This window comes from Mchenga conophoros, unplaced genomic scaffold (assembly GCF_057382185.1).
Source record: "Mchenga conophoros isolate Kocher_MC1m ecotype Shallow Benthic unplaced genomic scaffold, M_conophoros_male_GT1.1 unmapped_scaffold_6, whole genome shotgun sequence".
Taxonomy (NCBI): domain Eukaryota; kingdom Metazoa; phylum Chordata; class Actinopteri; order Cichliformes; family Cichlidae; genus Mchenga; species Mchenga conophoros.
The window spans coordinates 665449-677165 of NW_028182333.1; the positions used below are offsets into that span (position 1 = coordinate 665449).

The window sequence follows — 11717 nt, forward strand, 5'->3', positions numbered from 1 at the left end:
TTTGAAATGTGCTATAGAAATAAATTTGACCTTGAAACCAAATCTCCTTAGGAAGCGATTTTATTTTATTTATTTATTTAGGACCGTGCATGTTAATGAACATAAATGTAAAAAGAAAAATTACATGAATGTAAACATGCCAGATTATAGCCAAAGGCTAATTTCCATCTTTAATGAGGCCGTGTATTAAGTTTCACACAGCATGGGTGGAACAGCTACTAACCATCACTGCAAGCTCGACAGCAGGAGCCGTCTTCCTGTCGCAGTATACCCCAAACAGCTAATTATTGGACCGCAGGGAAATGGGACGGGTGTTGGTGCCATGAGGGAAAACCGTCGTTCTCCTCGCTCCTCCCTTTGCCTCCTGCTTGCTCCTGCCGACCCCGCTGGTCTCCCGTTTTCCCCGACACTGATTAACCCCTCCTCTTCCCTAACAACGTTAGGCCCCTTTGATCTCCAGCACTTAAAACCAGCAGCTACCATTGTGCCATCCAAAACATCTCTGTGGTTGCTATGGTTATTCACTTAGATACAATTACTATAGCAACAGTGTTTCTGAGGGCTGGGGAGGAAGTGGCTCAGCAGGGATCCAGGTGGAGACACATGAAAGACACAGGCTGCATATAAACGGTGGATCGGTGAGGGCGGGCCCTCCTCGCCAGCCTCGCCATCGATACGATTTCTCTTTATGTAAATACGTGACACAGATATGTATGTTGAAGAAAGACAGAACATCCTTTTCACACGATCCTCTGACACACTTGTCTCTACAATTGGATGTGAAACAGACTTGAAAGGAAAGAAGTCGTGTCAGGTATTAACAGATATATCAAACACATTATCTTCATATGCATTATCATCACGTGTCCTTCATCTTCTCTGGGATGGATCAATAGATGGCTGATCCAGCCCCGTGTCATGAGGCAGCGCTGCCTGGTTGGCAGAATCTGACCCCAGATCAGCTATATACCATGTACAGTGTTCAATCAACCTTTCACTGGGCATGTGTATAAGGTCACAGCTGTCAGTGTGCTGGATATTTGCAGTGTTTTCAAATGTATTCCACTACAGACTACAGATTACATGCCCCAAAATGTATTCTGTAACGTTACTCAATGAGAGTAATGTATTCTGAATACTTTGGATTACTTAATATATTATCATGCTGTTTACAACTGCATGAATGTACTGTTGCTGTGATTTATTACTGTTACTGAAGGTCCGCGGCTCCGAACCGTAGTAAAGGGACCTCTGGCTAACACGTCGGGTTCGTGTCGGGCTCGTAGCTGAAAACGAGCTTTACTTTGTTGTCTGGGTCAACTTTGCTAGCAGAGACAGAGAGGCGTTGAAAGGCTGCTCCAACAGAACTTATTGTCAAAGGAGCAGAACAGAGTCAAACCTTCTGTTCTTAGAACTGAAGAAGCTTCTGGATGAGAGGTGAAACGTCTTCAAGCAACTTAAAGAAGTCCAGATGCTTTTCTTTGCAAGCTCCTCAGACTACGATGACCTGGATGACTGAGAACCTTCACAGGACAACAGAACTTATTGTTTTCGGAGGAAAACAGGAACACGGTGTACGGTCGAGTCTTAACAGCTTACTTACAGCTGGGCTCGTCAGGCTCTCTTCTTGCAGTGGTTATTATTATATTTACATGCTTCCAGCTCCCGTTTCTGCTCGGTGACAGCTCGTGCTTTTCCTTTCTCTCCCTCCTCGCTCACAGACACATCACGGGTACAGCAGTCCATTCTCCCTGCAGCACGGACTACACTGCCCATGATGCTACATTCTGCCTGTTAGCTTAGCACAACAACAACAACAAGGCCTCTCTCACCCAGGAAACACGCAGCGTGTCACCCTGTAACCATGGCAACCACAACGCTGCCGCCTGGAACAACAGAACATGTCAAACAAACCCAAACAGTCCTGACCCGCCACAATATGAACAGGAAAGTACCGCCGTGTAATCCATTTATTTCAACAAAGTAACTGTATTCTGAATACCACCTGTTTAAACGGTAACTGTAACAGAATACAGTTACTCGTACATGTATTCTGTTACTCCCCAACATGCAGTGTAATCCATTTATTTCAACAAAGTAACTGTATTCTAAATACCACCTGTTTAAACGGTAACTGTAACAGAATACAGTTACTCGTACGTGTACTCTGTTACTCCCCAACACTGGATATTTGTCATATAATTGAAATATCATTAAACTCACTACTCGTACTCATAAATATGGTCCGTGCACAAAGCAGCGTCGTCTCTTTCTAACCATCCCTGCTCCAACAAACACGAGGTTGTTTCCATCGCTGCTGCTGTTCCATGTTGTTCAGCTCTTATTGTTACTGTAAGTCTCGTAGTTCTTATTTGTGTGAGGCTTTGCTCCTGCCCGTCACTCTGCTGCTGTTCCATGTTGTTCAGCTCTTATTGTTACTGTAAGTCTCGTTTTTCTTATTTGTGTGAGGCTTTGCTCCTGCCCGTCACTCTGCTGCTGTTCCATGTTGTACAGCTCTTATTGTTACTGTAAGTCTCGTGTTTCTTATTTGTGTGAGGCTTTGCTCCTGCCCGTCACTCTGCTGCTGGAGCACCGGGATTTCCCCAATCAGGACAATAACGGATATTTCTGTTCGTTTCTGTTGTGTACATGTTTTATATCAGAGCATCTCCCAGAATCTGAACTGATCAAAAAGTGCCGACATGTCCGGAGGGATTTTGGCCCACTGCTCTTTACAGCTGCTTCCACAGATTTAGTAAAGGAGGCTCTGGAGGCTGGCTAGCCCACTTCTTCTTTAGCCCCTGCTTTGTTTGCACCCATCCACGGCCACCACTGTGTGTTTGACTGTGGGGATGTTGGTGTGTCACACTCAGCATTTCTCAGCCTTCAGCCAATCATCCAGACGGTCAAACCTCAGACGGGCTTGTACATGCTAAACCGCGTGGGTGCTGCAGTAGTTCAATCCTCTACCAGTGTTACCAGTATGTGGTGACTGTCATCCACCTGCCTTCTCACCATTAACCAGCTCCTCCTGTGTGAGTTTGGGCCCATCCAGCACCTTTCCTGTGATCATCCTCCGCCCATGAGGCTGACTGATCACATCATGGTCAGAACTGCTGCACCCACAGTCACCGAGCTTCATGCTGACGCCCTTTGCATCTATATGCTGAGAGTCCCACAGCCAGTCTGTGGGATCCAGGGTTGTAGAGGATCACACACTTCATTCAGGGACATGCAGATCTGTTCATAACTGATATGTTTTTTGTTCGATGTTTCTAAACTCAGGTAAAAATCAGAGACTGTTCATTTCTCTGTAAGTGAGCAAACTTATAAATTCAGCAGGGAGGATAATTGTTTCCCCGTCGTAGTTCAGTGTAGCTAGTCTCTTAACCCCCAACCAACCCGCTGCACCTCCTCCCTCCCCTCCCTCTCATAAAATATTGAGAGAGCCTGGCACTAGGCCAGACGCCCCCTCCCTCTCTGCCAGGCAGACGGCCAGCTGACGGAGCATGTGGCTGTGGGAGGGGCACGAAGGGCGGCTCGGCTGAGGAGATACAGTAACCATGAACATATTCGTTCTCTAAATGAACGCCACGAGTTGTTCCCACATCGAGCTGCTCTACTCTGAACTCATTCACACGAGCACTTTCTGCTCGAGTGCTTCCTCTGTTCACAGCCACACTCACGGATGCGCTGGAGAACAGCTCGGGTAAGAAGTGTGAACAACATGCTGGCATTTCATTCTACCTGCAGTGGTCAAATCAAGGCAGTGGTCAAATCTAGCTTCTTTCAGCTCAGGCAGCTGCAAAAACAAAGCCAATTCTTTCACGCAGCACTTTGATCCACGCCTTTGTCAGCACTCGGCTGCATTACTGTGATGACCTTCATGTTGGGGTCAGCGCATCATATATTAGTCAAAATGCTGCAGCTCGTCTTTTAACTGGCACTCGAAAGTTTGAGCACATTTCCCCTGTTTTAGCTTCACGTCACTGGCTGCCCATTTCTCTTAGGATTCATTTTAAAATTCTTTTATTTACTTTTAAAGCTCTCCATGGCCTCGCCCCATCTCATCTCTCTGAGCTGCGACAGCCTCATACAGGCCAGCTGATCAGCTGCTCCTGCATGTACCCAGGACTGGGCGTAAACTTAGAGGAGATCCTGCTTTTGCTGTAGCAGCTGCAAACTGTGGAGCGAGCTTCCTTTGGAGATCAGACAGGCCTCTTCTTTACCTGTTTTTAAGTCTTGAAAACCCGCCTCTTTACCCTGAGCTTTGACACCACGTGAGATGTTGGTTTTTATTTCAGTTGTTTTTAGGTGATTCGATGCTGTTTTATCTTGTTTTGTTTTCATTTGATGTTTTATGTGTTTTATTTATTTATTTTGCTGTTTTCTGTTGTTCTATTGTTTTAACTTATTTTCCGTGCAGCACTTTGTTCCTGTGCTGGCTATTTTAAAGTGCTTTATAAATAAGATTGGATTGGATTGGACTGCCACCAACAGCTCTGTAACACACTGTGCACACAATGCTATCATTGTCTTTTCTTTTTAGCTGCTTTTACATTTTAGTTGCTCACTTCTGATAAACTGAATAAAACAGGAGAACACACAACCTGGAAATCTTCAACCACACACAAAATACATACGTTTCCCTGGTAAAGTACACAACCTCTGCAGTACCGCTGAGTTTTCTACAAGCGCACAAAGCTGCTACCAGCTCTGCTGCTGTGACCTGTGTTACCTGTGTTAGGCTCTTACATCCATACGATGGTTGAAGGACCGGCCGTGTCCCGTCTTCCTTCTGTGCATAATCGTGGCCCCTGCTGGAAGCTGACCCCGTTCTCCCACAGTGTTGCTGAAATGGTGAAACTGGAGCACGAATCGATCTGGGAGCTTTGATGAGAGATCAGCTGAAGTTTGACTGCAGCCTGATTCACTTTAGGACAACCAGTTTGCTTTTAATGTTTTTCTGCCTGATTCATTCTGATACACAAACACAGGCTGAACGGTGTCTGTGCTCCCACATCCTCAGTGTCTCAACACCTCTGCATCCTTCACTCACTTCTTAGCATGCAGGACGTGTGTGTGTGTGTGTGTGTGTGTGTGTGTGTGTGTGTGTGTGTGTGTGTGTGTGTGTGTGTGTGTGTGTGTGTGTGTGTGTGTGGATCTGTGTGGGTCTGTGTGGATCTGTGTGTGTCTGTGTGGATCTGTGTGGGTCTGTGTGTGTCTGTGTGGGGTCAGTGTTAACAACATGGTGCAGAAAGGAAACACAAGCGTGGAGTCGGTGGTGCAAACGGTGGCTCGTGCATCAATCAGCTCCAGCTGTGATGCATCTCTTTGATTAGTGGGAGCAGCAAACTCCATCCAGATAGCTTCCTTTGTTTTTTTTCACTTGACTGATCGATCAGCGCACAGCTCCGTTTAGCACACACGCCATCTTTAACGATGGCGTGGAGTCTGTGCCCTGTTCCTCCCACACACGAGTGTTCGTTCATGTTCGGCCTTGTGTCTGAGCGTTTCCTCTCAGTGTGTCTGTAACGAGGAAGCCACGGGCAGGTCGCACACAAACGTGTGGCTGCCGAGTGTGCGAGTGTGGCAACGTGTGGCAACTATTCTGGTTTGCCAGCGACGTTTCCAGATAAACACTGGTGGCAGCTGCTGCCATGGCAACACCATTGTGCTCCCTCCCTCCCTGGCTCGTCTCCCCTCCCTCTCCCCAACCACTCCTCTCTCTCATGCTCTGCCGGCTCAGAGAGCGAGGACCAGAGAGGAGAGAGGTCAGCTCGATTCAGAGGACAGAAAGAAGAAAGGAATAACCCGGAGTGGACGGGGACAGGATGAGCGAGGACAGCCACTCCCACTACAGGCTGGACCCCAGCGATCGGCTCAACGGGCTGGGACAGAGGAGGAAGAGACCCAAGAAGGTAAACGAATAGATGGAGCGCCACGTGGTGCAAAGTGTGTAAGGATGGAGCACCCCACCCTGCAAAAAGAGAAAGGAGGTGGGGTTAGGTGAGGTTTGTTTATGTGCAGACGAGCGTCCACATGATGTTAGGAGCACCGAACCATCTCTCACCCCGTCGTCTCCTGTGGAGTGTGTGGCTGCTCCCCCACAGCAGTTGTATCCTCTCTCATATCCTCCGTCTCCTGGTGTTGTGTTGCTCCACAGTGAGTCGTAGTAGGAGGCTCACATGCTGTCAGGGTGGGTCCCTGCTCGCTCTTTGTGTGCCTGTCGTTGGGGTTTTGGTGTTTGCAGCTATCAGGAGGTTTGTGTTGTAGCCTGATGTGAGAAGTGTTGTTATTATCATCATTTTTAACATTTCTGCACCGCTACAATAAACAGACACACACCCATCAGCCTGTTTACAGATCTATACGCCCATAAAGACGTGAAACAGAGAGATCACAAATCTACTATAACGTGTTCATATGTGTTATAAAATAAAGAGGTAAACTATTTGCTGTTCAGGTTGATTCATAAATATGACCTCAGCACGTGAAATCCTACTGCTGACATCCCTAAAAGCTCGTCAGACCAACGAAGCCGTACAACACAAATAACCAGACCAAACCAGGGTTGTGCGTCTGTTGTTGAGAACATTGTCAGTAAACCACAGTGACGTCCTACAGAGGACTCGTGTTGTCATTATTTTTGTGTATGTCGTGTGAGCTGAGAGCTGTAACCAAAGGTAGTGAGCGCGTCGGCCTTTAACGTCGCGGCTGGTTGTGCGATCGCGTCGCCGCTGAACTCGTGAGAGTTTGTCTCAGGGATCTTTACATTTGAAGTCAGGTGAACATCCAGTGAACTAACAGAACATTCAGGAGCAGTTTACTCTCATGAATGTCAGACAAACTGAGGTTTGTGTGTCAGTTAGATTCTTTAAGTCATTAAAGTGTCTCTGTTAGGAAAAGCATCTGTTTCCTCCACTTCTGCAGAACTGCATGACCTGTAGCATCATTGCAGGAAGTATCCTGTGACAATGAGTGACTGCACATCATCATTATCAACACATAAACCTGTGGTCTGGACCTGCAGTTCTTATTTTTACTGTCTGGTTTTGTGTAAAGCAGCACTTCAGTAAGCACCTGTGAAGCACACAGTCATAGTCGAGTAATGAAGCGATCCATATGTGAAACATATTCCACGTCTACAGGATAGTGGAGGTTACATGGGTCAACCTGGCAAACTGTACCAGCACATGTGATCACACTGATAGCAGAACACAGGTATGTGAGTCTCTACGACGAGGTCAGAAACCAGTAACAAATGTTTCATGTGATTCGTTTTTCTCCAGTTTGTCTGCAGTGAACCTTAAATACTCACTGAACCAGCTGTTTCCTGATGTGGTGACGTGTGTCGGTGATGAAGCCAACACTCTGTCCAGTGTTGGGCAAGTTACTTGAAAACAGTAATCAGTAACTAATTACTTCCCAAAAAAAGTAAATCCTGTTACTTTACTGATTACTTATTTTCAAAAGTAATTAATTACTTAGTTACTTAGTTACTTTTTAAAAACACGATTTCCAACCTGAGTAGGTGATAAAGTGATAGATCTTTCAGCCCAATTCTACTTTTTCTGCATAATCCATCATACAAAATGTAATCAAATGGAAAAGTCTCTTTTTAAAACTTGTTTTATTAGTTTTAATCTTTTAACTTTATGCATCGAGCAAACATTTAATTATCTGCAACATTCTCTGACTGGAAGAAATTAGTTTAACATTTAAACCTATTTTCTGCACATTCCAGCACAATAAATATTTTTTGTGTTTACACTCAGTCTTTCAAATAGATGCAAGTAAAACACCAGCAGAAAATAAATAAAGTCAAAGACTCAGCGGTCCTGTTGCTCTATTTTCACCTGTAAAGCAGGAGTGGGGTAGGCGGAGGTTTACCCTGGTGCAGGTGTGCCGCGGTCAGTGGAAGAATCCGCGAGTTTTCTCTGTGAGTTTCCCATTACGTCGTAGCTACTCGGTGCTTGTTGGAAGTTTAGGGGTTTTTTCGCTGTAAAAAGAAGTTTTCTTCCCACGCACAGCGGACACTAATGTTTTTGTCACTTTTATGGAATCAAACTCAAAGTAAGGTCAGTACTTCCACGCTTTAAACGCTGCACGCTCATACTCTCTCTGCACTCGATATGTGATCCATTGTTGATCTGCACACAGCTGTTGTCACTAACGTCGCACTCGCTTACGTCACTGTCGTGAGACATTCTCGCAAAAAAATCACGGTTTTAGTAACGCAGTAACGCAGCGTTCCTACGGGAAAGTAACGGTAATCTAATTACTGTTTTTGCAATAGTAATCCCTTACTTTACTCGTTACTTCAAAAAAGTAATCAGATTACGCGTTACTGGAGCGTTGTTCTCCTCTGTAACAAAGCAGTGATAAAGGAATAGATGCTGATTTTATTAACTTGTGTCTTTGTGCTGCTGGATTCAGTCTGAAGCAGGCAGCAGTGCTGAACCTACCAGTGTAAATGTGATGGTGGAAGCAGAGGCCAGCACTTGGCAGTGCTAAACACAATAAAAGACTCACAAGTTCCTGCTCAAAGGTCAGCTGCCTTCAGATCAATCATTAACCTGCAGCAGGTTGTGGCCTGATGTGTTTGTAAGAGTTTCACTTTCAGGAGGAGAAGATTTAAACGAGTCACACAAATGTGAACTACAAAGTCTGTGACACACAATTTATGCAAACTGCAGTAAATCTGACCTGAAGAAATCCAGTCTTCTGCCTGTTGTGGTTGTGACAGCTGCTCGTAGGAGAGTTTGTTTGTAGGAGGTGGAGATGTTCTCAGATCAAGTGCGTAATCGTCTCTTTGTGTAGACGCTAAAAGCTGTGAGCCAAAACTCTCTGCTCTGAAACTCTTCACTCAGTCCTCACGCTGAGAGTTTAGAGGCTGAACTTCTTGTTCCTCCATAACACTTTTTCATGAAACAGCAGAAATGAGCTTGTGTTTCTCAGCAGTGCGCACACAGAGAACCGATCCTCTCTGCTCAGTCTGAACAAATCAAAGTGAAACGTCAGTGAAAAACACAGCTGCTGATCAAACTGTGTCAGATTAATGCCTCAATGTTTCACTGTGAGGTTAAAAAATACATAAAAATGATTTAAAGAAGTAGGAGGCAGATTTTCACAATAAGAGCACTTTGTTTTTAATTCAGTTAATGTCAACTGTCATCAACACCTCTGTGTTGTCTCTGAGCAGATTCAGGCATTACTCAAATAATAAAGGCTTTTTTTCACTATTATACTTTTCATTAGTCTCCAGGTTGATGATTATAAACAGAATTATTAAAGTTTGTATCATTTCAGGCTGAAAATCAACATGAATTTGGTTCTAATCAAAGAAGCTCCTTTAATGTGTGTCATTAAAATCCTCACACAGACTTAAAAAGGCGACATTAACATTAAAATAAATGAAAGAAGCTTCAGCTGAGAGCTTCATGCAGTCATCATCAGCAGCTCATAGCAGTCACAGCTCTTTATTACGCAGCTTTGCAGGAATTAAAGTGGCTGAAGTGTCAGAGTTTGTGTGAGAAGCTGCTTCATGGACAGCTGTACACACGTCTTTATTATTTCTTCATAAATCAAACACACAGGTTTGTCTGCAGATGATTTAAAGTGTGTCGTTGTGCAGTTAAAGCTGTTTGTGTGACGCCCTGACCTCCTGTGAATGAAACAGCCAATCAGATCCATCAGAGAGAGAGCAGGAAGTGTGTGTTTGTGACAGAACAAGGAAACAGTGATGATGATGAACATACAGGTCCTCTGATGTTTCCTGTTACAGTAACGCTTGTTCATCTGTTGCTCTCCTACACTTTCCTATAAATAAAGGAGAAAAAGTCCGTTTAGTTTCATTTCCTACAGCTCAGAGTTACACTTCACATTCCTGCTGTCACATCAAAAAGCTTCACTTTGGTCCAACATCTACATGTTAACATGAAACACAGACAGACTCAGAACATCTGGAACATCTGCACTTTGACCCAAACTGTTATAGCAGGATATTTTCTACATATTTCTTATGTTGGACCTGTTTGAACTGGTAAACGACCTGTAATCATCTGTAAATGGTGTGAGACACACTGAGGCCACCTACAGGGCAGCTGGGGAACAGCAGGGATCTGAAATCATACAAGACGTTAGTGAGTGAGAAGAACAAACGGACTTAAGATGGCTCGAAGTGATCAAAGTTGATCTAAAACAGAAGATAAATCCACTGATTCTTTGTAAAGTTCATCTGCTGCTCACATGAATCCATGAAAGATTTATTTCACTGAATGTTTCTTCAAAGCTCATTTCAACCTGTTGAAGTCATGAATGAAAGTGCAGACTGAGAGTGGATCACATGATGTTTGAGGTGTGTCATGTGACATGTTCAGTATTGTCACACATGTCTAGATTGTCCCTGATATCATAACTGCTCAAACACTGATGATTATATTTGAAGAATTATTCCTGATGGCAGCAAAGTTTGAATGGAGCTCTCTGTCTGTGCTGATTTGTCGCCCTCTGGAGGTCAAAGCACAAACCTACAGGGCAGCTGGGGAACAGCAGGGATCTGAAATCATACGAGATGTTAGTGAGAAGTTAGAACAAACGGACTTAAGATGGCTCGAAGTGATCAAAGTTGGTCTAAAACAGAAGATAAATCCAAAGCAGCATCAGATGAATGTTACCATTTCCAGTTACGGTGCCCTTCATCTAATATGGAAATGTGTTGTTTTTTTTGCCGTGTTGTTGTTCTTCCTATTGTGTTTAGGCCAGAGATGCTCTTCAAACAGCGGACAGACATGACCACATTACAAGAACATGGTGTGAGTCCGATTTGATATTCCAGTCAACGCTGAGAGACCTTAACCAGGAAGTCAGAGGTCAGCTGATGCTGCGAGCAGGAAGTGAACCAAGGGAAAGGTCCACTCTACTCAATCTCAAAGAAAATATGCTGGTGTTTGTTGATGTTGATGGTACAATAAAAATATATAATATAATAAATAATAAAATATCATGTGATGATGAGATGTGTTGTTGGTGTTTGTATTTTCTGTAAATGTCTTTTTTAATGTAAATGCTTTGTTCCAGACGGACAGGGAATCAGTTGCTGTACGATGACATCATCTTGATGTTGACGAGGAGGGCGAGAAAAACTAGTTTAGTCCTGCAGATGGCGATCTTGCACCGTGTTCAGAGAGCCGACACTTTGATGGTGCTGCTCTACTCAGCTTACTTTAGCCTGGGTTGGACTCTATATGAGCAGCTTCCACTCTGGTTTCACTCTTAAACACACTTGTTTGATTTCACTTGTAAAAGTTGAAGAATAAATATTTTATTACAAAATTATTTGTTGATGCATTTTTTTAGGGTCAAATATCTTGTTTGATTTGAGGAATGAACTGTTAGGGTGGAAAAAGTGAATCAGGTTAAAATAGTGGTGCTTTATATCAGTGAAGATGTATAATGTAATTTAAAATGTTGATGATGGGTTGTAGTGGGCTTGTACTTACAAAACTGCCTCATTTTATTGGAACGATCCACAGTTGCATCCATTCACGGATGACATCTGACATCATTTGACATCTGGTCTGAACACGTTTGTACACAAGATGCCTCAGTTCTGGATGTTCCCACAGACTCCTCTGTGCACCTAAAGAAAAGGTCAAGGGTCAGCAGCACATGTAGTTGGGACAAGTCTTCAGTCGCACAAACTACACAATCAT

The 11717-nt window shown here is 44.1% G+C and overlaps 1 protein-coding gene across 3 annotated transcripts in view; it reads left to right on the plus strand.

The window, feature by feature from the left end:
- Nucleotides 1-11296, plus strand: part of LOC146546175 (uncharacterized) — a 99432-nt gene extending 88136 nt beyond the window's left edge. The window contains exons 1-3 of one of the 3 annotated variants that reach the window (XM_085266665.1): nucleotides 5746-5921; nucleotides 10763-10967; nucleotides 11083-11296. In XM_085266665.1, coding sequence (XP_085122791.1) covers nucleotides 5835-5921; nucleotides 10763-10967; nucleotides 11083-11123 — 333 coding nt within the window. In that variant the 5' untranslated portion in view covers nucleotides 5746-5834 and the 3' untranslated portion in view covers nucleotides 11124-11296. Of the gene's footprint in view, nucleotides 1-5745; nucleotides 5922-10762; nucleotides 10968-11082 lie in introns of those variants that run through there. The other 2 variants (XM_085266667.1, XM_085266666.1) reach the window with 2 other exon arrangements.
- Nucleotides 11297-11717: the final 421 nt, after the last annotated feature.